The 27,739-nt window shown below is 43.9% G+C and overlaps 3 protein-coding genes across 7 annotated transcripts in view; 1 reads left to right on the forward strand and 2 right to left on the reverse strand.

The window, feature by feature from the left end:
• LOC307244043 (RCC1 and BTB domain-containing protein 1-like) overlaps nucleotides 1-14,432 on the forward strand; it is a 14,585-nt gene extending 153 nt beyond the window's left edge. The window contains exons 2-12 of one of the 2 annotated variants that reach the window (XM_080019042.1): nucleotides 686-918; nucleotides 1,376-1,526; nucleotides 4,493-4,659; nucleotides 5,106-5,264; nucleotides 6,047-6,154; nucleotides 6,684-6,826; nucleotides 6,938-7,128; nucleotides 7,539-7,665; nucleotides 7,752-7,903; nucleotides 11,356-11,486; nucleotides 12,549-14,432. In XM_080019042.1, the coding sequence (XP_079875168.1) occupies nucleotides 793-918; nucleotides 1,376-1,526; nucleotides 4,493-4,659; nucleotides 5,106-5,264; nucleotides 6,047-6,154; nucleotides 6,684-6,826; nucleotides 6,938-7,128; nucleotides 7,539-7,665; nucleotides 7,752-7,903; nucleotides 11,356-11,486; nucleotides 12,549-12,689 (1,596 nt within the window). In that variant the 5' untranslated portion in view covers nucleotides 686-792 and the 3' untranslated portion in view covers nucleotides 12,690-14,432. The remainder of the gene's footprint in view (nucleotides 1-685; nucleotides 919-1,375; nucleotides 1,527-4,492; nucleotides 4,660-5,105; nucleotides 5,265-6,046; nucleotides 6,155-6,683; nucleotides 6,827-6,937; nucleotides 7,129-7,538; nucleotides 7,666-7,751; nucleotides 7,904-11,355; nucleotides 11,487-12,548) is intronic. The other variant, XM_080019043.1, reaches the window with a different exon arrangement.
• A 1,345-nt stretch (nucleotides 14,433-15,777) lies between these two features.
• phf11 (PHD finger protein 11) lies at nucleotides 15,778-25,091 on the reverse strand (the record flags this gene model as incomplete). Its single annotated transcript, XM_080019560.1, has 19 exons — nucleotides 15,778-16,399; nucleotides 16,606-16,677; nucleotides 16,938-17,317; nucleotides 17,410-17,758; nucleotides 17,859-17,978; nucleotides 18,269-18,323; nucleotides 19,086-19,150; nucleotides 19,235-19,269; nucleotides 19,391-19,413; nucleotides 20,743-20,828; nucleotides 20,921-20,988; nucleotides 21,166-21,188; nucleotides 21,293-21,413; nucleotides 21,496-21,569; nucleotides 21,834-21,910; nucleotides 21,999-22,033; nucleotides 22,214-22,347; nucleotides 22,459-22,563; nucleotides 24,969-25,091. The coding sequence occupies 19 exons, from the start codon at nucleotides 25,089-25,091 to the stop codon at nucleotides 16,326-16,328; spliced, it is 2,019 nt and encodes a 672-aa protein (XP_079875686.1). The 3' UTR covers nucleotides 15,778-16,325.
• Nucleotides 25,092-26,020: 929 nt separating this feature from the next.
• Nucleotides 26,021-27,739, reverse strand: part of mcf2lb (mcf.2 cell line derived transforming sequence-like b) — a 33,124-nt gene continuing 31,405 nt past the window's right edge. For all 4 annotated transcript variants that reach the window (XM_080019354.1, XM_080019355.1, XM_080019353.1 and 1 more), the window contains 3 exons: nucleotides 27,605-27,717; nucleotides 27,384-27,487; nucleotides 26,021-27,261 (listed from right to left, as the gene is read on the reverse strand). In XM_080019354.1, the coding sequence (XP_079875480.1) occupies nucleotides 27,182-27,261; nucleotides 27,384-27,487; nucleotides 27,605-27,717 (297 nt within the window). In that variant the 3' untranslated portion in view covers nucleotides 26,021-27,181. The remainder of the gene's footprint in view (nucleotides 27,262-27,383; nucleotides 27,488-27,604; nucleotides 27,718-27,739) is intronic.

Raw genomic sequence — 27,739 nt, forward strand, 5'->3', positions numbered from 1 at the left:
CTTGCCCCGCACCGGTTAACGTTTCTAGTTTTAGTTTCGGTGTTAAGCTAGTCTGGCCGGCGGCGGCTCCGTTGCTGTGCTCTGCCAACTGGACTTGGTCAACGACGCAATTGCCAACAATGAACAGCGCTGTAATCCGAATGGAGGGTCTCCGGAGGGCGCTAAACGACACTGGTAGCCTTGTTTATATCCCATGTGAATTTTACCCCAACCAGCTGTTTTGGGAAACCCCATTGTAGAATTATTTTCCAAACAGTTTCGACGTGATTAAAAACCGACACCACGCAGATGCTGGAGGACGCTGCGCTTGTGCTTCGCTTTGTGCTTCTTCACGTCCAGTAGCAAAGTGAGGCCCAAAGCTACGCCTGAGACACATACACTGACAACTTCGCATAAAGTTCCCCAAAACGTCAGTTTCTCCCTCGCGAGTCTGTACGAGAGCCTTCAGTAGTTGGTGATAGTCGCGTAGTGTCAGAAAGATGTTTACGTTCAAGGAGAGCGTTTGCGTCAGGAGAGTTTGTCAAAGTTCTACGAAACCACATCAGTCTATTTTTTTATTTTATTTTCTCGTCCTCTCATCGTCCTTCCACGTGGTGCCAGATAAGATCCAAGCTTCACAACCATTTGGAGAAAGGTTCCTCATGTGCATGTTTTTGTTTGCATCGGGTTTCCGGTTCTGTGGCAGTTTGGTCGACTGGACCAGAGTTCTCATCATCATCATCATCATCCTCCTCCTCCTCCATCTCCACATCCTCCCTGCAGTCATCGGGACGGACTGGAACCGAGGGCAACATGGTGGATGTGACCAAATGGCCCCTGTTCAGCCTCATGGGCCCCCAGGAGCTCTCCACCATACGGAAGGCCTGCGTGTTTGGCACGTCCGCCAACGAGGTTATTTACATCACCAACGACGATGAGGTGAGAGGTTGGCGCGGGGCAGCCGATGCATTTAAACTCTAAACATAAACATCTTTTTTCCCCCTTGTGGTTCATATGGACATTCAGGACACATGGGCATGCAGATGTGTTTGCACTACTATCTCATATAGGTCACATTTTGATGACGATCTGAAAGGGCCGCCAAATCCTTCACGACTAAAAGTAGCCCTCGTCTAAATACAGTATGTACAGACATTTGTTTTTCAAATGAGAAGGTAAAGTTCCCACTAGTGAATTAAATGACCGGTTACATTCATACAATAAAAAAAGAAACGGAGGATGTTCATGACTGGTAGTCAACTTGTTCTATGGGTCCTTGTCTTTCCACATCGGCAGACGAGTGTCTGTGCTTGTGTTTCTGGAATGTGAACTATCGGACGCAGTGCATCGACCTCATTATCACGTTCTCTCTGTCGCGGTGTCGCTCTCTGCTCAGGTTTACGTGTTTGGATTGAACTGCTGTAACTGCCTGGGAACCGGGGACAGCCTGAGCACCATCGTCCCCAAGAAGCTGGACTTCCTCAGCGGGAGGAAGGTGGTCAGTCTGAGCTATGGCAGCGGGCCCCACGTCCTGCTGGCCACCGAAGGTAATAGGCGGACAGACACTTTATTCATCCCTGAAGGGAAATTGTAATGTCCCAGCAGCTCACATAAAAAAAACAATAGGCAGTTATACTTACAAACAACAGAATAAAAGTGTAGAAATATAAAATTGAAAAGTATCAATATCTGGGGGAACAGTGAAATATGCAATAAGCCTCACATTGCGTTGTACACAATAAAATGACAGGTTGAGCGAAAATAAACCTGAAATTTAGAAAAATTGTAGGTAATATAAACCTGAAAAATTAAATGTTACACAGTTAATTATAACGCATGACTGGATAAGGGAATATAAACCTGAACATTTAAATTAAGAAGTGTAAACCTGAAAATGTTAAGCGGTATAAACCTGAGGGATTTGAGTAGTAAAACAGAATACTGACAATAAGCCAAACAAACAATAACAGTAGACAGAAAATATATATGTATGTGTGTGTGTGTGTGTGTGTGTGTGTGTGTGTGTGTGTGTGTGTGTGTGTGTGTGTGTGTGTGTGTGTGTGTGTGTGTGTGTGTGTGTGTGTGTGTGTGTGTATATATATGTGTATGTATACACACACACACCTTGCCAGTGCGATTTTGATTGATAGGTTAATCACCTGGAATGTTTGTTTTGCTGTCACATGTGGGTGTCTCTTTGTTACACCTTTGTATCCGTGCTTGTTTTATTATCAGACTTCACACATAGTTCTTGGTACATTACTGAGAACCTTTCTGGAACCGCTAATGATTTTCCCTATTCACAGAGCTACATCACCGAACATTGACATCTTGTGTCCTTTCACACACGCCATGACAATGCCAGAATAGATGTGGCAAGGGCCGGTCTGTTCCACTGTAGATGCGATTGTTTGGACAATCTGTGTCGGCAACAGATGTACAACCTGAAGAGGGTTTTTTTTTTGCCTGGCTCCCGGAGACCAGCGCATCGCTTTCTGTCTCGCAACCCTAACCCAATGTTATTAGATCAGTGTGATCATTTCAACCTGTGTTCTACACTCTGCCTCCAGAGAAGGAACGTTCTCCATCCATTCCACCTCTCCCTGACCACTCATTCCGGCTCTGTGCTCATGTGTGTGCAGCCGGTGCTTGGAGGGGGACTGTCCATTGTTCCGATGATGGTCAGATGATGTTATTCTGCATATTAATTAGCCATCTGATTCTGTTTTTTTTTGTCAAATGATGGAAGTTTCAGTGTGAACAATGGACAGATGAAGAAAAATAAATTTGCCTCAGAGTAGATTCATTTCATTCAAATTATTATTTGGAATGTTTGTTTAAATTATAGTAAACCTAATTTGCTAACTTGTTACACATAATACAGAAGAACATGGCTAATTATTATAGAGAAGGATGTCATCTGAACCGCACCACACCCCTAACTGTAAAAGACAGGTCAAGGTTCTGAGAAGATAAGTAAAAGAATAACATTGAAGAATGTAAAGACCTGTCTCTGTAAAGACTAGACATGTTTCAGTTTTTCGTATTTGCAGCCGAACGCCATGGTTCGGATCGGGCTTGCTATATCAGATTATTTTTTTTATTTTTATTTTTTTTACTCTTCCCCGAAAACAAAAATATCTTTTTATATTATTCATAAAAACCCACTATTTGTGCTTTGCTTATATCGGATGGGCTCCACCCCTACTTCAGGTGCTTTTTCTGGCAATGTTACCGCTTCCATTCAGAGCACAACTGTAACACAGCCATCCCGGCATTTTCCTGGAAATGATACCAGGTCTTGAGGTGGGAAATTGCCAGAAAAGATTTCCCGGAATACGATCCCTGCTTCCATTCACACATGACCCTATGCAGGAACGGTTTCGGAACATTGCTGGGAAACACTGCATGTGTGAAAGGGGCTTTACGGGTATATTTGCTCCCTGCACCTACAGTTTGATTTAAGCAACGACTCTTTGCCAACACTGAAACATTTGCTTTCTAGCGAAACTCTTATATAGTCATGTGTGCTGGCTTATAATATACTAAATATTATCAAACATTCACAGCTTACAGTTAAAATATTCACACTGTAGTTTTTAGTAAATGATGAATGCCAGTCACACTTAACTCAGGGGAACGTTGTTTGAACATTTCGGAAGTTACTGCTAAGCAGCTGAAAACATGTTAAACCAAATGACTAAAAAAATTGAACTGAAACATCGCGTAAGGGCCTCAATGTATGAGGATGTGGGAGTTATTTTCTTTTTTAAAGTGTAGTGGTTATTGCTCCAGGTCTTGACAAATCTATTTACAAATCCAGCAAAACAAATTACGACATGGGGAAAAAATTATTTGGTAAAATCATGAAATATTAAAGTACCCCAAAATTAGTTTTCCCTATTCTTTAATTATGGTTTCTTCTGGCCTTATCAGTATTTTGTCAGACCCATTTTTTGTCTATTATATTTAATTTCAAATATTTCCTGTTCAATCCCCAAGATGTAAAATATTACTATAAAATGAAAATATTTGCCACTTTGAGTATAACGCACACCTGTCTTGCAAAATTCTGGTTCTGGATGCATGCTAGCCAACACACTGATTTATCTTAATTTGAATGAATCAAGCAGCAGTTATAATTGTGTGCCATGCCACCCAAGTAGCATTTCCAGGGCACAGAGACACCGAAGACAGTGGGTTGTAGACACCAGTTTATTGTAGAGAGGAGGCTAGGTGGAATTAGCCTGGAGCAGATCGAGCATGTCATGACAGGGCTCCTATCCTGAGTGTGTGTGAGGATGGGGGTTTTAACCTGTTGCTTGTTAGCCCAACCAATGTGCAACAGGTATGCAGCCACCCTGACCCAATGACCTAGATCCAGGTCAGGTGTGGCTGCTCAAACCATCCCATCTCCACACCACAAATTGTATTGGCAATACTTTTATCTTTGCTCTGAATCATAAATGTTTGGTTTGTTACATTGGGATGAATCTTGAATGTAATGTTTCAGACGGAGAGCTGTTTGCCTGGGGCCACAATGGCTACAGTCAGCTGGGGAATGGAACCACCAACCAAGGAGTTTCCCCGGTGCTCGTGTCCGCCAACCTGCTCAACAAGAAGGTCACCAAGGTGGCATGTGGCTCGCACCACTCCATGGCTCTGACCGACTCAGGAGAGGTGAGTGTCTAAACAGCTAATTTTCTAAATTTCATTTCCAGGGCTGGGCGGTCACAAAAGCTTCCCCCCATAAACCCACTTAACACTTTCCCGACCAGAGCAGGTTATCCAGCTTTTAGTGTAATCCCTGTTACCTCTGTGCATAGCAACGCTCTGTCACACATGCCACCGCAGAGGCCTAACCCTAATAACAACACTGCTTTATCCCCGTCTACTGGAACCCAGAAAAAGCTAAGCCGGCTCTGTAAAGGCTCTTTTGTTCTGTTTTTCATGCGGTCAGCTTTAAGCGCTCGCGCACAGCCCATTTTGTCTACCTGCGTTAGCCCGGTTAATCCCTCATCATGGCAAATGTTTGAAATCCATTACGCAATAACCTGGCTAAACTGTGTCAAATATGGAAGCCACGGTATAACAATTTCTGTTTTTTCTTTGTTGGCTTGTTGCAGGTGTACGCGTGGGGCTACAATAACTGTGGTCAGGTGGGCTCCGGCTCCACGGCGAACCAGCCCACTCCGCGCAGAGTGTCCAACTGTCTGCAGAACAAGATGGCCGTCAGCATCGTCTGCGGACAGACCTCCTCCCTGGCCGCAGTGGACAACGGAGAGGTGAGTGCCAAGGCCAAATCCAAATTAGGGTTTGCTTAAAAGTCAGTGTCTTGAGTTTGGGTTTTGAAAAGTCGTACATATTTCTAGCCAACGTCCACGCTCTTCATTGGTTCCGATTTAATCGCTGGCACATGACTGTGTACACTGTACACAGTCATGTGCCAGCGAGTGTAAACAGTCACACAACTGACAGGCACAGGCTGTGTACACATACGAAGTGGGACTTCAACAATTTGTGCTTATTTTGTTTGTTGTCTGTTTTAGGAAAGAATAATTGGGAAAACTAGTACCTATTAAAGCACTATATATATATATATATATTTTATTTTTTTCCGTGGCAATTTTTGAAAGAAAAAAAATACTTTGTTACAGCAGAGAAATGAAAACCTTACTTTATTTATTTTAAGTTTTTTATTTTTTTGAGAAGAAACTCGACAGCATATGCTGTGGACAGTGAAGGATGCCATGTGTTGTCAACAGTTCGCCTGACTCAGAATTTTGTCAGGCGAATTGGATTTGGCTGTTCAATGCGAATATGAACGGGGTACAGCTCTCCACGATCAGGGCGCACGGAGAGCCGTGTTTGCATACGTGTCTGGACGCATTTTTGTGTTTATTGTGAAATTTTGTATGCTTCTATCTGTTTCTATATGCTTCTATTTATGTTGTTATTGTGAACTGCTGTACCGCGGTTATATACACGATGCTTTTCACCGTAGTAAAACAAAAATTAATACCGTCACAGCCCTGAGAGGCTAAGAGGCTCTTCATGTCCCCTCCAGGTGTACGGCTGGGGCTACAATGGGAACGGACAACTGGGATTGGGCAACAATGGCAACCAGCTCACTCCTTGCCGCCTGGTGGCCCTGCAGGGCTTGTGTGTACAGCAGGTGGGTCTAAAGATGACGACCAATAAAGATTACATTTCGCGGTTTAAATTTGAGCATTTAAGTGGGATTTATTTGGTCTGTTTTTGTGCAATCAGACATCCCAGTCGTTTGCATGTGTGCTATTGCATTGTGCTATTAAGGATACATATTTAAATTAAAACTCTTGTCAAATTAAGCTGTGAATGTTCAGATAGATATTAGATATTGCTTATAATTCCTCTTTGAGTTTATTTTTCATATCAGTTGACTTTATTCTTAGTGCAATTTGAAGGACAAATAATCCTAGTTTTAATGTGCATGCTCTACTGTCTTTAAAGGCTGGATAATAAGTTAAATAAAATAATAAAAAATTCCAAGATATTATTATTTTTCATTCTCTTTGCCTTTCAGGTTTATTATTCTCCTGAAACTTTCAATTCATATAGAGGCTGCTTTGTTTCTTAGATGTCGATAAATTTCAACCCATCAGGCTTATTAAAACGGGCCTAAAAATGTCTCATTCACCTGTCTATGCTTTCTTGCTTCCCAGATTGTCTCTGGCTCTGCCCACTCCCTGGCACTTACAGACGAAGGTCTCCTGTACGCCTGGGGCACCAACACGTACGGGCAGCTGGGAACCGGCAACAAGAGCAACCAGCTCAGCCCCGTGCAGATCATGGCAGAGAAAGAGAGGTGACACACCCCCCAAAATCCTGCTAAAATCACTGTGAAATGCTTTGCTTCCCGACATCTGTGATGCACTAATGCTAAATAGAAGCTCGGTTTACCCGGTTTCCTCAATAGGATAGTGGAGATCGCGGCGTACCACGCCACACACACCTCTGCAGCCAAGACACAGAGTGGGCAGGTGTACATGTGGGGCCAGTGCCGGGGCCAGTCCCTCGTGTTTCCCCACCTCACACACTTCGGCTGCACCGACGACGTGTTTGCATGCTTCGCCACGCCCTCCGTCATGTGGCGGTCGCTCTCCGTGGGTAAGGATGTAAAGTTTTACTGAATTACATTGACCAACATGATTGTGGTCATAAAATTAGTTAAAGGCAGATTTAGAATCTTGACTGGCAAATCCTTTATTCACATACATGTCAAATCTGAGAACAATGTGACGGCTGGGGGATATATCAATAATAATATTGATATAGTGATGCGAGCCTAGATATCATCTGGGGTTTGGTTGTCGTAATATCGCGATTTAGTACAATCTTGTCTTTAAGGCTGTTCTAGCTGTTCTAATCAATGCCTCTAACCCAATGATTGTTTCTTAAATATTTGATCATATCAAGGCTGAATTTAAAACTCATTTGTTACGAAATTATGATTGTTCTTTTCGACAATATTACATGGTTTATGCATGAGGCTGTGTACGTATTTTGCTTTTCTCCAGAACATGATGATTTCCTGACAGTGTCCCAGTCCCTGAAGAAAGAGTTTGACAGCCCAGAGACGGCTGACCTCAAATTCAGCGTCGATGGAAAATACATCTATGTCCACAAAGCGATCCTGAAGATTAGGTTGGTCATGAAAAAAAAAAAATAATAATTCAGTGTTTTTATTTTTATTATATTTATATTCATTTCATGCTTCGCTTCCCGGGAAGGTGCGAACACTTCCGGTCCATGTTCCAGTCGCACTGGAACGAAGACATGAAGGAGGTGATCGAGATCGACCAGTTCTCCTACCCCGTCTACCGCTCATTCCTCGAGTTCCTCTACACGGACAACGTGGAGCTTCCTCCCGAGGACGCCATTGGTCAGTCTTGCATGTGCTATCATCTGGTTTTTATTATAGGGTTTATATGGTCCTTGACGTCCTGGAAAAGGTGTGAAATGTTCTTCCAGGCCCTGGATAAATTATGGGGAAAAATAGGGAGAAAACCTGTCTGAAATGAAAAGGTCAAGAGTATAATACCGCTTTTACACCAAAATTAGTGGGTATACCCGTTTCTTTTTTTATAACGTGTGTAAACCACTAAAATAGCCAATTACCGCCTTTCCCATTTCCAGGAGAAATTAAATTTTTACATTTTTTGGTGTGTCATGTTTGATATGAAGTACACGCCAGAAAATGAGTGTTTGGGGGTAAGAAACAGTGGAGGAGACAGCAACTTAAACAAACAACGAAATTAAACTGTAAAACTTGGTTTAAAAAATAATAATAATAATTTATTAATAAAAAATAAAAAAAAGTGCTCATCCCCCAAGGAGATTCGGTTCCCTTACCTTCTACAAAAGTGCTGTTCAAAAGAATCGGCTTGTTCGTATATTTATGGATACTACTGGATCGGGGAGCGAAGACGGTCCTCAGGTTTGGAGGCCGGCATGGGGCGGTGCTGCAGTGGCCCGGAAGGGAGCATGGAGGCTCCCCATTGTGCTCCCCACGGAGCGATCCCCACACTCAAAACTTTTCATGTTTCATTTCATTCGTTTCATTTCATTTAACTTCACTCAACATTCCCCATGCGGAAAAAAAGTAATTAACTTCAGATTTGATTTTGGATTTCATTATTTTTATTGTTTTTATTTATTTGCTTATAAAAACAGTACGTTTTTTATAGTTATTATGTGTGCCTGTACGTACGGGACTTGTCCCAATTGATTCTGGTGTATGAGGTCAGAATTATATCGTAGCGTCTCCAAGCAGCGGAAAAGGCCCCAAAGCTTCCCCGAGAAAGCCCCGAGCACCCTGCCCTGCAGGTGTCTACGGGGCTACGGAGTTCGGGGGGGCTTCGGGGCCCCTTCCGCTGCTTGGAGGCGCCGCGACATAATACCGACCTTCTACACCAAGGCCAATGGGGATAAGTCATGTACACTCACCGGTGGACATCTTACACACACACACACACACACCTGCTTCAAGTGCACCCCAGCACCCTCCTGGTTGCATTCCTCTCCTTTCCTCCCTCATTTGCTGCCATAATTATGACAAGAAGAGGCCACGTGACCAGGTGTAGTTCCAGTTTTCCCGGACCTAATTCACTGTTTTTAAATACATGTTGTCATCCAGTGTTCATGTTTTTGTGTAACTGTTGTTTGTTTCTATGTTTATTTGTCTCACCGTGGTGATTCTCCCCCTCTTGGAGTAGTGATCAGTTGTTTATAGACCCAAACATGATAAATAGTTCTCTGAAGAGGGGGGTTGGTGGTGGCTCTCCATAACCAAAAACTGTGCTCTTGTCATTCTACAGCTCGTCCACAGGACAGAGTTATTGCAGCAGTTCTTGATGATTTAAGAATTAATAAAGAATTGCATTGCAGGTTGAGAACTTGAACTCCACTTGCAGACTAACTCTGTCCTGAATGCAATGGCATAGAAATACTCTGTGTTGTATGCCCAGCATTCTGACAGCACAGGTTAAAAAATAAATAGAATAAAATTGCAAGATGGAGGAGAAGCACGTCGGGGCAGGAGCGTGACGAGCAAGATTGCAGCCGCCCGCCACATAGCTCGCACCCCTCCTGTCCCTCAAACCCTTGCCCTATTGTGTGGTGTATGTACTGAGTTTGAGTTCTGGCACTGGGAGAGATAGGCGAAGCGCAATCAGATCAACGCAAGGGTTCAGCAGGCCAAGCAGTGGCCACGTGGACCCTGTCCCGGACCTGAGCGTGCCCTCAGCGCGCCCCCCCCTCCCACTCGTTGTACTCGGAGGCACCCAACCCACAGCGACCAGCCACGGATGCAGAGCAACCCGCCATGCATCCCTGCCATGCCGCTCTGCGCCCCCTTCCCCCGACCATAACCCCAAACGCGCGACCACGCCTCAAACCAACACACGGACACCAGCCGCAGGCATGCTCCATGGCTACCGCATTATACTAGGTGGTTCTGTCGACCCAGGTGTTGTGTTTAGGTCAGAGTTGATCGGAGCTGGAGCCAATAAAAACCTGTCTATTGCAGGGTCATTTAACCTGGGACTGATAACCGGCAGTAACCTTTCCCACTGATGACTGGGTTTTCGCCACAGTAGGAAGGGGGTATAAGATAGCAACTCACTGACGATGTTGTGGCAGTTTCGCCTCCCACATGCCATCCAAGTGACGTTTTCAGGGACCTCCGGCACAGAGACACAGGCGACGGGGTTTCAGACACACAGTTTATTGTAGAGAGTGGGCTAGATTGAATTAGCCCAGTCGCAGATGGACACATGTTATGACAAGGGCTCCTCTCCTGAGTGTGTGTGGGGATGGGGGTTTTACCTGTTGCTCGTTAGACCGACCAACGAGCAGCAGGTATGCAGCCACACTGATCCTGGGCCCCAATTACCTGGACCCTGCTCAAACCACACAGTATGTATCACAGTTTTGGGGCCGTAATAAAAAAGGGACGCGGCCACCCCCGGGGGTTATTTTTCAACTGGACACCTCGATTGGTTGCGCTGTTTACAAAAAACATTTCTATGTCGTTTTGTCTCTTGTTTCTATCGGAAAGGCTCGTGTAGCCTAAAAACAAAAACACAGGCTCTCGTGCAAAAAGAAATGCCACGCAGATCCCGCACGGCTGACGTGGGCAGTGGAGCTGCGACAGTGGATTGAATAGGAAGCAGCGCTTACCGCACGATACCGTAATACCACGGTTACGTGTGTGTATTGAACCGTCGGGGGCGTACCGAGCAGTTCGATAACATACCGTGTACGGTTGCAACCCTAATATCGATGTTTTAGTAGACTAGATATTGTCTTGGATTATTGTGAAATTCGTGATATAGTTAAATGCTGTCTTTAATGCATCATGTTAAGTACGTCAATGCCTCTAGCAGCTTGGTCATAATGTTATGAAATCCCCAATAGCCATCCCCAAGATATCGTCAAATTATACTGTAAATAACAAGGTATACGTCAAAAATATTGAGATTTTTAATTTTCTCAATAACCCCCCCCCCCACCCTAATTGAAAGTCTTACTTTTTTTACTTGTTTCGTTTTCTGTCTTTGGAACAGACTAATTGGGCAAATGGAGTTTGAACAACGGGGGAAATTATAAAACCGTGCACATGCAGAAAACCTCCCTGTCAAACATTTGCCGCTGCTGCCGTAGCAACTCTTCCATCGATATCTAGGCGCGTTCACTTAACTTGCGCTGAAAGTTAAGTACATGGAAATTTCGAAAAGGAGGTCCTGAAGTCGATTTTTGGGGAAAAAAGTTTGGGAAATATCATCATCCAACATATTTAGTAACACTGACATCAACGACGGTCTCTCCTCTCAGGGCTACTGGACCTGGCCACGTCCTACTGTGAGAACCGCCTCAAACGCCTGTGTCAGCACATCATCAAGAGGGGCATCACCGTGGACAACGCCTTCTCACTGCTGTCTGCCGCAGTGCGATACGATGCTGAGGTCAGTCCCCCCGCCCCCCAAAAAAAGTCCCAAATCTAGGGTCCATTTGGAAACTCAATCACTGGGAGTCAAGCGGAGTGAAGTTGGGTGAAGCTAGAGGAGGAATTTGAAAGATTTTAATGCCAATCACTTCACTGGGTTGACTCCCAATGACAAAGAAAAAACAAGGCTCAGGTTGTAAAATACCAGAGTTTTCCTTCGAGGGGACTTAAGAAAAACTCACTTTTCCAGTGCCCGTGCACATACATGTGGGTGACATGTGGAATAAGACAACCCAGTCAGTTTTTTTTGAGCTGCGTATTTAAAAAACAAACAAATAAAAAAAAAAACTCCTCTGTGGTTGGCTGCCGAGACCAGCACGCGTTTTTTAAAAGAAAGAGCAATTAATGCCAACTGTCTGTGAAAAAACTGCAGCAGACGAGGGAAATGTATTTTTGTACATAAATGTATATAATGTTTATAGGTATAAAAAAAAGAATTGTGCTGTTTCTTTTTCTTAATTAAAAAAAAAAGGGTATGCGGCTGTGTCGCACGATCTGGTCAGTGTGTTTTTTTTATTGTAGAAGTGTTGATTTTAAAAATATAAATATTTTCCAAGCTTTCCCGACTGAAACAAAAAAAAAAAAAAAAAAAAAAAAAGCCGGTGCCGTGTCCCTGTGTTGTGCAGCGGTGCCCTTGCCTTCGAAAAGTCGGAACAAACTATGAAGCGAGTCCTTGTAGATCTAATATGAGTGAAGATTCAGCAACTGGTTTGCATATTTCTCGCCTCAAATTTGTTCTGAAACAGATTTTGGTGGACCGATGAGGTGGGATGAGTGAAAGTTGACGCAATCCATTCAGTCATCAGTCGGAAACCCGTCAGTCGACTGAGATTCTTTAAGTCGAGCAAATACACTCAGTTATTACGTTTTGTTTTTTTTGTCTAATATTCGCATTAAACAGCCGAATCCGATTGGCCGGACAAAATTCTGCCCTAGAAGTTTCCTTGTAAGAATTTTCAAATGTGTTTTTCCATCCTGCCCGTTTGTGTTCCAACCTGCTTCTCTTCTTGTCGTGATGCAGGACTTGGAGGAGTTCTGCTTCAAGTTCTGTGTCAACCACCTGACCCAGGTGACCCAAACCACCGCCTTCTGGCAAATAGACGGAAACCTCCTCAAAGACTTTATCTGCCGGGCCAGCCGCTGCGGAGCCTTCAAGAACTGAACTGAACCGAGCGCTGCGGTGGAGGAGGAGCCGGAAACCAGTCCCCGTGATCTACTGCCGCATGGAAGGCAGCTCTTCCACTGCATTCTGTTCGCCATGATGGGGAAAGGAGTTAGATGACGGATGGGTGTAATACCTTGGAAGGCCTTGAGGTTCACGCCGTTGCTGTTGGGTGCTTGATTCGTCTCATTCAGGACCACGGCCAGTACGTTCATCAAACAGCAGCAAGGAGAGCGAAGGGCACGGTGTCCTCATGTACCACAAGCTATGGTCTGGGTGTCTTCATGAAAAAATCTGTCGAAGTCATGTCACAAATTGCAGCTGTGCTTTCCCAAGTGCCTGACTCTCGGTCATTTCTTCTTCGCCGCTCCGAAAAAACAGGGTCTCAAACGTATGGATGTGGATGCTTCAGTTTCCTGATGGGAAAGATGATTCTCCAGTCTGTTCTTTCCGATCGTCAACGTTCTATTTTTATTCCATGTAAGTCGTCTGCCCGTCCTGAAATGCTGGGCTGGGCTGCAGTGTGGCTCCGGAGGTGAAGCGGCGTGTCTGGTAATCGGGTGCTCGCTGGTCCGATGTCCAGCAGCAGATCCTCCTGGTCGCTTGTCTCGACCCCCTAACTGCTCCCGATGAGCAGGTTGGTGCCTCGCATGGCTGCTTCTGCGATCGCTGTATGAATGAATGTGTGTGTGTGTGTGGTAACGTTGTAAAGCACCTTTCTGTCCCCTGGACTAGAAGGGGCGCTGTATCATATTCAGTCCAATAAGGTTTTTATTAAATATCAATATCAACCAATATGAGCTTATTTAGCCTGGATGGGCCGGCTGACTTTATGGCATGTAAACACTGATTTAGCAGGAGTATCAGAAGCATCAACCCATGAGCGGATCAGGGTATGGTTTGATTTCTAGATACTGTTTATGTACGCATCTATCTAAAGATCCAAGGTCTAGATCTGTGTTTGTTCACCAGGATGCAGAGCCAGGAAAACCAAGCAGTCTTAAACTGTTACTCACATGAAAATGGCCACGTCTACGCAACCACGATGACTCTTCAGGAGGAAGAGGGGTTGGTTATCTTCTCAAAACTATATAACAGCTCTTATGTACGCTCGGCACTTCCTTACTGCTTCACTTAATGCATGGTAAGTGCAGAAGCATTTAGTTCCATTTCCACATTTTAGGAGTTGGAATCAATATAAGGCAAATCAGCCTTGTACGGCAGGTTCTAAGGGCTGTAAATAAGCCCGCACACAGTAAAGCTTAACACATGTAAATAATTGTTTTAATTGGCACTGAGGGGGGAAAAAAAGTAAATATTTTCCTATTTCTTTGCATTTATTTTTTTACATTTAGACCTAGATTGCTCACATGTGCAATGTTAGTGCCCACAAAATGCCAGTTTAAATAACCACTACAACGGAACAAGCGAAGGTATTTTATTAAGACAAATTTTTTCTCACTTGAAAATATATTGCTGTGAAAACAGTGAAGGCTATTCATGTTGCAACACACATTAATAATTACTTTTGGTTAGTTTACGCAACCAGTCGGGCACCAGATATACCCAAGGTTACAGAACCAGCTTACATAAACAGCATAACTGACTTGTCTAATTTTGATTCATACTTTATTCCTTTAGAAAACCAATTCAGAGATGCATCAAGTTATGTGAACCTAAGAATCATATTAAAGCTTTGCCTTTTTAATTGTTTCTTTTCATTTTTTTTTTTACACATATATACTTCAGGGGTCCAAGTCTGATTGTTGAATAAAGTCTTGGATGCCCAAACTGTCTTGAGTACAAGGTTTATTTATGCATGGAGTGTAGCACATACAGGTCTGCTACAGAGTATGTTGAGTCTTTACGACTGTAAAACAAAGCTAGAAGTGGAGGAAAAACAGGCCTTTCTCAAGGTGCTTTCACAGAACTTACTGAACACTTATATTAGGCAAAAAATTAAATAGTTTCAGCCCAGTACAAAGTAAGAAATAAGTATTTTCTGTCATGTTACATAGTCGGATGTCCATATTAGACGTGGCCAAAGTGTCAAATAATGAGGTAAACAAATGACAAAGTAATAGCTGTGAGCAAAACACTCAGGCTTCAAACTGTTTTTTTCTACTCTCCACTAGATGACATCAGCTTGTTTTTTTTTTGTTTTTTTTTACATGGTTATCTGCTCCATCTGCAAGGGTTAGAGCACGGCAGCGGAAGTCGGAAAACAAACCTTTAAATAGAGACTTGGTAGATCTGAGTGTGGATGGGTGAAGATTCAGCAAGTGGATTGGTTATTTCCAACCTCAACTTTGTTCAGAAACAGATTTCGGTGGACTGTCAAGGTGAAATCGGTGAACGTTTACAGACTAAACACAATGGAACCCGGAGGTTATGCTCAATTATTTCTTCCGTTCACATGATGGGTATAGTAAAAAAACAAACAAAAAAAAGTATCAAATGATGTACTCTATTGGTATCTGTTTCACGTTAAGCGTAACTGGTATTGGTATCATTTTTTAAACAATACCCAGCCCTAGTTAGAGGCATGTTAGAATTGCTAGAATGCATATTCTGAGTGGATATTGGTATATGTGGTATATTCTGATATTCTCAGCAAAAACATGTTTTGGGGACCTCTGAGACATAGGGACCTTTTCAACAAGTACACATTATGAACTTGTTGAAAAGGAGCCTCACAGGTCCCCTGTAAGAAGCCTGTAGTAACAAGGGAGCACCACCTTTTGGACAATTTTGGTAATAACAACTACTAATACCCAAGAAAGTGGATAGATGTTTTATTTTTATTTTTATCCATCCACATATCCCATATGTACAGTACACGGACCTCTGCAAGACACAGTGAGGAGATGGTGCAGTCGTTCACATCCAGATCACATCATGACATCACCATAGTGATTTACCTATGGGATAACAGGCAAGTGTGTAGGAGAATACTGTATGGCAAACAGTGACCCCAGAGTGTTCACACTAGAGTTGGGTCGTTCGCGAACGTCTTTTCTTTTACCAAATCTTGAGGGAACGAAAAGAACAGAATCCTCTCCCAAAACCAAAAGCCACCAAAAGCTTCTGCTAGAAGTACTGTAGTGAATTAACCTAAAGGTATTACCAATGTTTTGACAATGTTAACGCCGTTTTGACTCGTGGTCAAAATGACCATTTTCTTAAATGACAATGTATTTCACTTAACGACACTTTGTTGTGTATAATAATAATAATTACAATAATAATAATAATAACAATAACATATCTAATAACATAGCTCTGTGGTGGTTCTGGATGGCACACACCTGCTTGTCATCAAACGTTACTTATGATGTCATACTGCAGCCACACAAACACATTCAATTCTGAATGAATATGTGAGAATAAGCGATGGGTTGATTAAGATGAGAAATAAATACAAAACCTGATAATACAAAAAAATATACATATTGTTTCATGCTGCTCATGTGGACAGCCACATGGAGCCATTATCTTATATTTATCAAAACACTTAACTGAACACTTAAAACGCAGGGCTGTAGAACAGAACTTTTTTTTTTTTAACAAATTTCATAACAATCAAACAAGACGGATCCGCTCGACAGATCCAACAGGTTCAAATGGTGCATGAGGTCATCTTCTTAGAGCTGACATGGCCTTGATCGCTGCCACCGCCTGCTGCTGCTGTGCCAAACTCCTCTCTAGTTCTGAAAGACAATCGGCTGCTTTTAGCTTCACACCAGAGCACCGCAGGTATTTTGGGTCTTTCGAGCACTTGTTCGGATAAAGATTTCAAATGCCAAACACGTCTTACTTCATTGAGAACGTATACCATGAATGTATATCTAGAGAAATGAACATTTTAAAATAAATATGGCACGGCGCGAAGGCGTCCTCTCGGGTCAGTAATCACCTTCTGCGAGGAGCTCGGACATTTTCCCCGACGCCTGCATCTCTCTCATCACTCTCAGGGCCAGATCGCAATCTGCCAAAAGAGAAACAACTTGACATTTGCTTCTGTCGCAATTTGAATAACAAAGGAGAGGGCAGTTCTGACTGATTGCCTTGGCTCGATTTCCAAAGCCGCAGCGTTTCAATGTGTGACGCCGATGGTTTAAACACTTTGAATTTTCGTTTCAAAACACGATTAATTATGTGAACCAAATTGATGAGATGCGTTCCTCTTCACAGCAGGGGTAAGAAAATGCACGGTACAGCCGACTCATCAGCGTTCCTCCCGCTCACCCTCGGGGCTGGCCCGCTCCAGCCGGATCTTTTCGCAGATGTTCTTCATTTCCCCGATGAGGGCGGAGAAGACGGCCCGCGTGCAGCCGCTCTTGTTGCAGCTCTTCCAGAACTGCACGGCAGGGAGCGGTTCGGCCCCGGGAGCCGCGGCTGCGGAGCCCGTGGCTCGGGAGGCCGGGAGAGCCGGGAGAGCCGGGGGGCTGGGAGCGGCGCTCACGGGAGCCTCAGAGGGCGCGGGGTGGCGGAGAGGGCGGGCGGCCCGACCAGAGTCTGTACCAGTCCTTGTGGGACCATTAGGAACAGCAGGCACAGCGGGACCATCAGCACCAGTCGGACCGTTAGGGCCAGCAAGCACAGTGGGACCATCAGGACCAGGAGGACTATCGGAACCAGTCGGACCAGTAGGACCATCAGGACCAGTCGGGCCATCAGGACCAGTAGGACCAGTAGGACCATCAGGACCATCAGGTGCATCAGGACCAGTAGGACCATCAGGACCAGTAGGACCAGTAGGACCATCAGGACCATCAGGTGCATCAGGACCAGTAGGACCAGTAGGACCAGTAGGACCATCAGGACCATCAGGACCAGTAGGACCATCAGGACCATCAGGACCAGTAGGACCATCAGGTGCATCAGGACCATCAGGTGCATCAGGACCAGTAGGACCAGTAGGACCATCAGGACCATTAGGACCAGTCGGACCATCAGGACCAGTAGGACCAGTAGGACCATCAGAACCATCAGGTGCATCAGGACCAGTAGGACCAGTAGGACCATCGGGACCATCAGGTGCATCAGGACCAGTAGGACCAGGAGGACTATCAGAACCAGTCGGACCAGTAGTTCCATTAGGACCAGTCGGACCATCAGGATCAGTAGGACCATCAGGACCATCAGGACCACCAGGACCAGTAGGACCATCAGGACCATCAGGACCAGTAGGCACAGTGGGACCAGTGGCACCAGCGGGAACAGCAGGGTGCGGGTTGGGGCTGTGGACGGATCCCATACCGGACTCAGCGCTGTGCCTGGTGTCTTCTGAAAAGAGAGACTGCTCGTTACCAAGCCAAGCTCATCTGCTTAGATCTGGCTTTTTTAGTTGATTTTTTATTTTGATTTGCCAGTTGTATTTGTATATATTTTTTTCATTTTACTTTAAAATGTATTTTTATTATAATGTTTTTATGTCAATCGTCTGTATGGCAAGGCTTCACCTCGACAAATTGTTCTTATGAGGAAATGTACTTGGCTGAATAAACAGATTGTGGTGGTTTCGTCTTGACCACACCGTGGTTCAGATGTTTGCGTTGGACGGTTTGGTTTTGTACCTGTCTCAGAAACGTCCAACAGCGGGACTTCCACAGGACGAGGACTCACTGTGTCCTAAAGGGAAACAATAAACACATTCTGTCTCAGGTTTTCCGCTGAATTTCAAGACCTTATATTTAAGCGGCGATAGACAACTTTTCACTGAACAATAGGTCAATTGAAACCGTCACAATTTTAGTTTTGCAACCACAGACACACATATACATAGACGCCGCATCGACTGCTTCAACTCGTAGCTGCGCGCCGTCAATGCGCCGCCATGTTGGAACGGACAACCCTGGCCTGTAAACAAATACAAGTGAATAGGGGAGCTGCGGTTTTCCTGGATCATTATAACATTATAACGTTTACATTTTTAATCGATCTCATTTCTTCGAGTCGTTTTAATATTCAAGGGTTTACGATCTACCTGGAGGAGGTTGCGCCACCCTCCGCCGCGTCCGCTAATGGTAGACGCACTTCCTGTGACGCACTCGCCGTAAGTCGATCATTTTCCCGGGGATTCGCACCCGGTGGCGGTCCGACTCGCATAGTGATAGGGAGGCTTCTAGGGAACCAATCTAAACGCCGATGGTGTCATTATTCTATGAGCATTACACTGTGCGAACACCATGATAAGTAAAAGCAAAAAAGTTGTAAATAATAATACTCTTGTTATAATATGTTTGTTACATTTTCATCCAAACGCCCTCCTTATAGTTAATTTTGCCTTGTTATACGGTATTATACATCCACGCTATTGGAAAGCTAAAGCGCCGCCTCGTTGAACGCTACGTTGGGGAAATGCCTGGAAACCAGCGTTTCATCTCAACTCACCGAATCTGTCGCCGCCCCATCGCCGTCCTTCTCTTCCCTCCTGACTTGTTGTGTTGTGCAAGTTCCTGAGGAAACGGCGGCGTTTTCACCGGGTTACCGAACGGAAGGTGACAGAACGTACGTTTCGTCTGCGTGCGGCCAGGGCCTACCTGACGTGGAGGCCACCGGGCTCTCGGCGTCATTCCTGAGTGGAAGCAACAGTCGTCCCTTAATTCTAGCCATGACAATAAGCGCTGATGAATATTCAATTATAAATAGACATTTTTGGAGCACACAATCAGGGAGACTCCTAGAAAGGAGCGTACCTGGTCGGCTGGGAGTCGGGCGGCTGGAGTGAGAGGGCAGAAAGTGAAGGAGGGCAGGGAAAATTTGCATTGTTAATTTTTCGGTTTATTGTATATATTCCTAATTTTCTATCTTCTACTTCATTTATAGGTAATTGAATATTGGCTTTTTTTTTCTATTTTATTCTTATTACTTTGTCATTCCTGCCTATTCTTTATGTGAGCTGCTGTGTGACTGCAATTTCTTTATCTATCTATCTATCTATCTATCTATCTACATATTTATCTATCTATCTATCTATCTATATATCTACATATCTATCTACATATCTATCTATCTATCTATCTATCTATCTACATATTTATCTATCTATCTATCTATCTATCTATCTATCTATCTATATATCTACATATCTATCTATCTATCTATCTATCTATCTACATATTTATCTATCTATCTATCTATCTATCTATCTATCTATCTATCTATCTATCTATCTATCTCTCTATCTATCTGTCTATCTATCTGTCTATCTATCTATCTATCTATCTATCTATCTATCTACATATTTATCTATCTATCTATCTATCTATCTATCTATCTATCTATCTATCTATCTATATATCTACATATCTATCTACATATCTATCTATCTATCTATCTATCTATCTATCTATCTATCTATGTCTATCTATCTATCTATCTATCTATCTATCTATCTATCTATCTATGTCTATCTATCTATCTATCTATGTCTATCTATCTACATATCTGTCTATCTATCTATCTATCTATCTATCTACATATCTATCTATCTATCTATCTATGTCTATCTATCTACATATCTGTCTATCTATCTATCTATCTATCTACATATCTACATATCTATCTATCTATCTATCTATCTATCTATCTATCTACATATCTGTCCATCTATGTATCTATCTATCTATCTACATATCTATCTATTTACATGTCTATCTACATATCTGTCCATCTGTCCATCTGTCCATCTATCTATCTATCTATCTATCTATCTATCTATCTACATGTCTATCTACATATCTGTCCATCTGTCCATCTGTCCATCTATCTATCTATCTATCTATCTATCTACCTACCTACATTATCTACATACCTATCTATCTATCTATCTATCTATCTATCTATCTATCTATCTATCTATCTATCTATCTATCTATCTATCTATCTATCTATCTATCTATTTACATGTCTATCTACATATCTGTCCATCTGTCTATCTCTCTATCTATCTATCTATCTATCTTTCTATCCAGCTAAATTTTCTGTCCGTCTATCTTTCTATCTACATATCTACAAATATCTACATATCTACAAATCTATCTCTCACTGCTGGTTGGGGATGTGAGTTTGGGCTGTCTTCCAGGTCCGACTCCAAAGGTGCAAACATCTGTATGTCCGTGTTGGATTCGTCCTCTGCAGAACATCAAAACGCCACAAATCAGGGATTCGGAGAAAACGACGAAGTGATCGTGACAGAGACGAGCCGCTGGTAGCTATTCACTCACCTGAACTTGACAAAGCTGATCTTATAATTCTCCGGGCCACCTTGTGTTTTGAGGGAGTCTCGTTGTGTCTGTGACAGAAAGGTCAGAGTGACGGCACAACACTTCAAAATGTCATTAAATGTATGTTTTCCACCCGATAATCGTGATTAATAATAATGATCACATTATAAAATAGAGAAGGACGGAAAACAATTAGACAGCCAAACAAAGCGCACGCACACACACACACACACACACACACTTACTTGCCATTGGAACTCAAGGGTCTCTGTTTCATGAAATGGAAAGAATTGATTAAAATCAGCGAATCCACTGGAGGACAATGGAAATGATGGGATGGAAGTCTGTTTGAAGAGAGAAAGAACGGCGCACCTTTAGAGACGAGGGCCTGGTGTCTCTGCCGCGCGACGCCCCTGCGGTGTTACCCGTCACAGCGTCGCCCGCGTTCACGTCTTTGTGGGAAGACGACGACTTGTGTTTTTCACAGTAAAACCTGAAAACACGCATCGAGACGATCAGACAGCAGACAAGACACACAGAATCGGAGGCCGTGTGTGAAACGTCGTCGTACTCACAAAGAGATGTCACCTCTCAATCGCTCCAAACTAATATTTTCCTCTTTCTCCTCACAGTAAATACAAAACCCTGCCTGTGATAAAAAATAAAAAAAAAATGTAAAAAAGATGTAAAATATATTAGAAAATGCCTGACTAAAATGCTGCAATGCCTTCAGGAATAATGTTCTGAGAGTACGCTTCTTTGAGTAGTTAATGTTTCGGCTTTTATTTCACATAACATTCAATGGCTGTTTATTATAATGACAGCAAAATAATGTATCAAATATGTATCTTTTCTTTTCTTTTAATTTTATTTTTCATTAATGCCGATAGGGTATTTAATGGAATCCATTGACCTTTGGTCGCTTTGGGGTTTCGGGGGTCCTCGACTCTTTGGCCGAAGCGGGAGTTCTTCTCTTGCTTCCATCGGCTTCTTCAAATAAGCACATAACCGGCGAACTGATCGTTCAGAAGCACGAAAGAGTCACATCGGAAAAGATAAACCCCAGAAAGGCACTCACCTTCTCCTTGCAACTTGTGCTTGTGGCAGAGCAACCTGCGGGGGGTTAAAAAGAATTTGATGGCATCGAAAAATAATTTGTCCTGACAGCAATCCAACTTTAAAAAAAAACGATAAGTTGTCAAAAGCAGCTTCGCATCATGGTTCTGGATTGAAACATTACAGCCCTACAAGCGAGATATGATGCAAAAGAATGTGCGTCGACGCTGGACTAACATGTATTTCCCGTTGATTGCATCCTCAAAACTCTTAGCTCCATCCTGGAGGGCACACGGGTAGTGGTAGGACCTGTGGCACCGCTTCACCTCACAGCCAACAGTGGCTCCTTTCTTCTTACATCGTTCGCATTTCTGCGTCACACAGATCGGATCCGTTCAGTGTTCAGTTTTGCAGGGAGCAAAGACACATCCATGCACGTCCTAAAACAGATGGCAGGTAAGGAGGTATCTGCGCAACTTCACCAGTCTGTTGCCACGTATGGCCTCCTCGATCACGTCGTCCACGGAGAACCCAAACAGCTCATCAAACTGCGGCGAATTCTGGCAATAGATCCCGGAAGAATAGAGCTGCGAATCAGACACGGAAGGCAAAGGGAAGAAGGTGTCAAGTTATTGAGGTCATATATTCATAAAACCCAGGTTGCTGGAAAAAGTCTGAATAGAAATATCTGAGAAACAATCATGAGTGGTGTGGACGTTATGATCAAGCGGGCAGAGGCGTTAATTAGAACGGCTAGAACAGTCTAAGGAGTTCAAAGAAATTGCTCAGGAGATGTGAGTTCAGAGCGTTTTCTACGACCCCCCCCCCCCCCCATCGCCTTGTGTCTCGTGGGCGCGGTAGGCGAAACTGCCACAGTTGTTAATGCCGCTTTTTTCGTTTTTGTACCGTCACGCACCGCGGCCGATTCTCAGCATGTAGTGTGTAGTAATGTACTGTATGGCTGGATCAAAAGATATTCCGTGGCAAGGCGGAACTAACAGGGGCGCGCTCTCGCCCGGTGGGATGGAAAGGTGAGGCGCGCCGCCTCCGCAGCAAATCAGTTCCTTCCGGGTTGCCGCCACGTCAAACATTTCCTATCGCCTGCGACGGGGGTTGTGTGGCCCATATTTCTCTTGTGTGGCAAGCAGAGTATGAATGGCGCTGCTTATTCCCGTTGAATGTGTTGTAGGAACAGCCTTAAATGAGACTGATTGAATGGACAGGCACGGTATGCATGAGCGCCGCACGAGTATTTTGAATTATAAACATATTTTGCTATGATTTGTAATTGTCATGTATGTATTTGATTTGTATGTCATCTTGGGATGTAATTGATTTCATGCCTCTTAGCTATCGTGCCCAACTGCTTTAATTGTGGGGGAGTTAACTGTATTGTGACTGTTAATTATATTGTTTATGATATTCTGAGATTTATGATGTAACTGTTATTTGCTTGGGTGTTTGTATTGCTACAGGGTTTAATTATGTTTTTCTATGCGCCTACAAGAACGGTTGTCACTGCTCTGGAGTAGCGTCAAAATGTCCCTTGCCTGTTAGAACAGTAAGCTCTGTGAGCCGAAAGTACTGCTGCGCTTTATAGATACTTGAACCAGTTCTCTGTGTACATTGTTGAATTACTATCAACCTGAAAAATAGACCTTTCCATGCACTTTATCGAATCACTAGCAATTAGAATTACAGTGCACTTTATTGAATTACCAGCTGCCACAGTATCCCTCTGTATTTTGTCAACAGGGTTTTAAGAGCAGAGGCCTGGTAGGGCATTGCACGTAAGCACTTTATTGTCTCTGGTTTTGTGTGAACCAACTTGCCTCTGGTTCAATTTTTTTTTAATATTTTGTCAAAATAAATTTGTACCTTTTTATACTCAAAGACTCAGTCACAATACATAATCAATTTATTTGAATTATGGTAAATTATGAAAAAGTAACACACATGCGCGCGCATGCACACACACACACGCACACACACACACACACACACACACACACACATACACATACAGATCAGCCACAACATTAGAAACCACCGCTAATAACCATTAATATTGTGTTGGTCCCCCTCTTGCCGCCAAAAGAGCTGTGACCCGTCGAGGCATGGACTCCTCAAGACCTGTGAAGGTGTCCTAGGGTGTCTGGCCTCAAGACGTTAGCAGCAGATCCTTTAAGTCCTGGAAGTTGCAAGATGGGGCCCCCATGGTTTGGGCTTGTTGTTCCAGCGCATCCCACAGATGCTCCATCGGATCAGACCCTAACCCCACACATTCACATGATGTTCGAAGAAATTATGATTCATCAGACCAGGCCACCTTCTTCCATTGCTCCATGGTCCAGTTCTGACGCTCACGTGCCCATTGTAGATGCTTTCGGTGGTGGACAGGGGTCAGGATGGACACTCTGACCGCTCTGTGGCTACGCAGCCCCATACGCAGCAAGCTGTGATGCACTGTGTGTTCTGACACCTTTCTATCATAGCAGCATTAACTTCTTCATCAATTTGTGCTACAGTAGCTCTTCTGTGGGATCGGACCAGACGAGCTAGACTTCACTCCCCACGCTCATCAATGAGCCTTTGGCGCCCAAGACCCTGTCACCGGTTCACCGGTTGTTCTTCCTTGGACCACTTTTGGTAGCTACTAACCACTGCATACTGGGAACACCCCACAAGACCTGTCGTTTTGGAGATGCTCTGACCAGTCCTCTAGCCATCACTATTTGGCCCTTGTCAAAGTGGCTCAGATCCTTACGTTTGCCCAGTTTTCCTGCTTCCAACACATCAACTACAACAACTGACTGTTCACTTGCCGCCTAATACATCCCACCCCTTGACAGGTGCCACTGGAACGAGATGAGCAATGTGGTTCACTTCAGCTCATATGCAAGGGGTGGAAAAGACATCGTTGAACAACACAACAGCAACACAGAGTAAATCAAAATAATGAAATGTAATGTTATTATCTGCTCTTTCCTACCAGACAGTTCTGGTGGGCGGTCACGGATTTGTTGGTCGCCAGAGCGCCGGTGGTCGCCGTCTCTTCGGATGCGTGACAGAGCAAGCAGCAGATGCGCCGGTCCTCGCCGCCGTCCTCGTCCATTTGTTTTTAACAAAGCGGAAAGCTGGCGCTGACGGATTGCGCCGCGAAACTTTCGAAGCGCTCAGCAGCGACCGAAATGGGAGCAGATAGAGGCGGACTTCACCAGCCCGACCGCTTCCGCAAGGGTTGCCAGGTCGGTTGAAACAGCCCTAACTGAGGTCGTTGCGAATGCTATAGCGTGTAATCGCACACGAAACGATATAGCGCAATGCAAGTCACGGTGACAAGCTGGTCAAGAACCACTCGGGATGCCGTGGCCGAGTTCGTGCCATTCAACACTGGGTTACGAAACAAACAACTGAAATCACACGGGTGGAGGGGGGGGGGTTGTTCCAAACTGGCAACGCAGTTGATCGTTCAATTTCAGTTTCGTTTTCTGGAACCGCGCCTTGAGGAAAGATTCGGTTCTTGATGAGTCACTCAGTAAAAAAAAAATTATTATAATTTTTCTTGATTCCTCTTCTATCTTCTGTTGACTAATCAGTCTCTTAACTTGTCCTGAATAAATTATTCAATTCTGTCAAAAGTATTTATTTTGGTAGAATCCGAAGTGGTACGCCAGCCACAGTCACTATGAATTATGACAAATGCCTTGGCCTATTCTTTTTGGGTCAGCAATTTCGTCCTTAGTCATTGTTTTCAGTTTGTGAAGATTTGTCAAAGATGAACGAGTTCACCCACTCCTTAGCACAGGGTGGCTCTTGAGTCCCTTAAAAGAAATAATAATAATAATCTGTTTGCTGCGAATAGTCTTTTGGACTGACAATGGAGTCAAGCCTACCGTGGCAGGGGTTGAAAGTGGTAATCCGTCAGATTATTTGTACAGGTTTTGAAACAATCAATGAGAAGAAGGCATCCTTTCGAGAGAAGGAAAGGGGCGGTGAAGCCAGATATTGAGGAAAAAAAAACTAGGAGCAAAACAACATGGCTCGAGTGAATTATCACAAGTCATTTATTAAAAAAAGAAAAACAATTGACGAGTCACCAATCTGTGACATCACCATACTCAATGTACAATATAACATCTCAGATAACATTTTTGTCGGACAGAAATGAATGAACAATATCTACATTCAGAACAGGACCCCTCAGAGGGAATAAGTTAGCTCTATACATTGATCTGATTATTCACATTTCAAATTGTAGCATACAGGAGTAAGACGATGAGCTCATAGGATGTCCACAAGCGGAAGAGATCACAAATAGACACGTTTGACAAAACGGAGCAAAAAAATAAAAATAAGACAAAAAAAAAAAAAAAAATGATAAAGACAAACAGACACATGGATTAAGCTATGCCTAAAATATGCTGTGCTTCCCCCCTTTCCCCTCCATGTAAATAACTTTTTCTAAGTTAAAAGAATACAAAACTGGAGGAACCGGTGATTGACAACACTCTTTGAGCAACACTTATCGACTGACAACTCATACGATATGCATTCATTTCCCTTCTTTATCCCTATGTACAGCAATGCTTGATTCACGAACTCCGCTCCTGAAAAAATAAATAAATAGAGGGGTAATTCTTGCGGACGGACTAAACATATTACAAGAGGCATACAGCCAGCCAAGTTGAACGACATCTACAAGAGAAGCCTCTGTATTTCACCTCGTCAGGCTCCACTTCAACGTGAAGGCCTATAGATGCGCTAGTTGAGATCAGTCCCGCTGGCCCGCTTACACATCTAATACTTTACAATCGCACAGATCCCACCGCTCCGGACGAAGCCCGTGGCCGAGCGTGGGGACGAAACCGTCGATCTCGCTCGACTTATAACTGTCGGGGTCTCTTTTGTTTGAACCACTCGAGGGCCCTCATAGTCCAACGCACCCTCATTTCATCACATACAGTACAAACAGTGCGATTGAGAATGTGTGTGTGTGTGTGTTGGCTTTAAAAACTCAAACTTTACACTACATGGTTGAAATCGGAATAACTGTATCCACAGGGCGGTGGAGGGCGGTGACGGGAGGTCGGCAGGCCAAGGTAACGCTGACAAGCTGAGCGGTTTGTTCAGGTTCCACGGACGGTGAACACATGCTCGGTTGTTGCCCCCTTTTTTTTTTTTTTTTTCCTCTCCCCTCCTCTTTTAGGGCTTGATGTCGGAGAAGCTCGTGTAGGTCTCGCTGCAGCTGGAGGACGTGCTGAGGTTTCCGGAGCCACTTCCCTCTGTGACACACACACACACACACACACACACACACACACACACACACACACACACTCAGATTTAAGACATCCTCGACATAGTTTTAGATGAGCGCGTTGTGTTGTGCGCGTTTCCTACGTACCCGAGCTTGTAAGTGATTGACAGGATTTGGACGCTCCGATCAGGGTGAGCAGATTAGCAGCGGGGACCCAGCCCTCTTTTGCCGTCCTCAGGTTACGCACAAACCTTCGGGAACAAGAGAGGGCAGGAAAAAAAATATATATATATATAACGTAACCGCCAACAACAATTTCGACATCCGTCGCATTTTTCTTGACGTGAACAATGAATCCGTAAACTCACCACTGTCCGTCATCTCCTTCCTTCACCAGCTGCACCGTGTCCCCGCTCTTCAGCGACAGCTCTTGGGCACCGGCTCTCTCACAGTCGGACACCACAGTGTATTTCCCGGTGCTCTGTGCATGGTTACGATTTGGG

The sequence above is a fragment of the Zeus faber genome (genome assembly GCF_960531495.2).
Source record: "Zeus faber genome assembly, chromosome: 18".
In the NCBI taxonomy this organism is placed as follows: domain Eukaryota; kingdom Metazoa; phylum Chordata; class Actinopteri; order Zeiformes; family Zeidae; genus Zeus; species Zeus faber.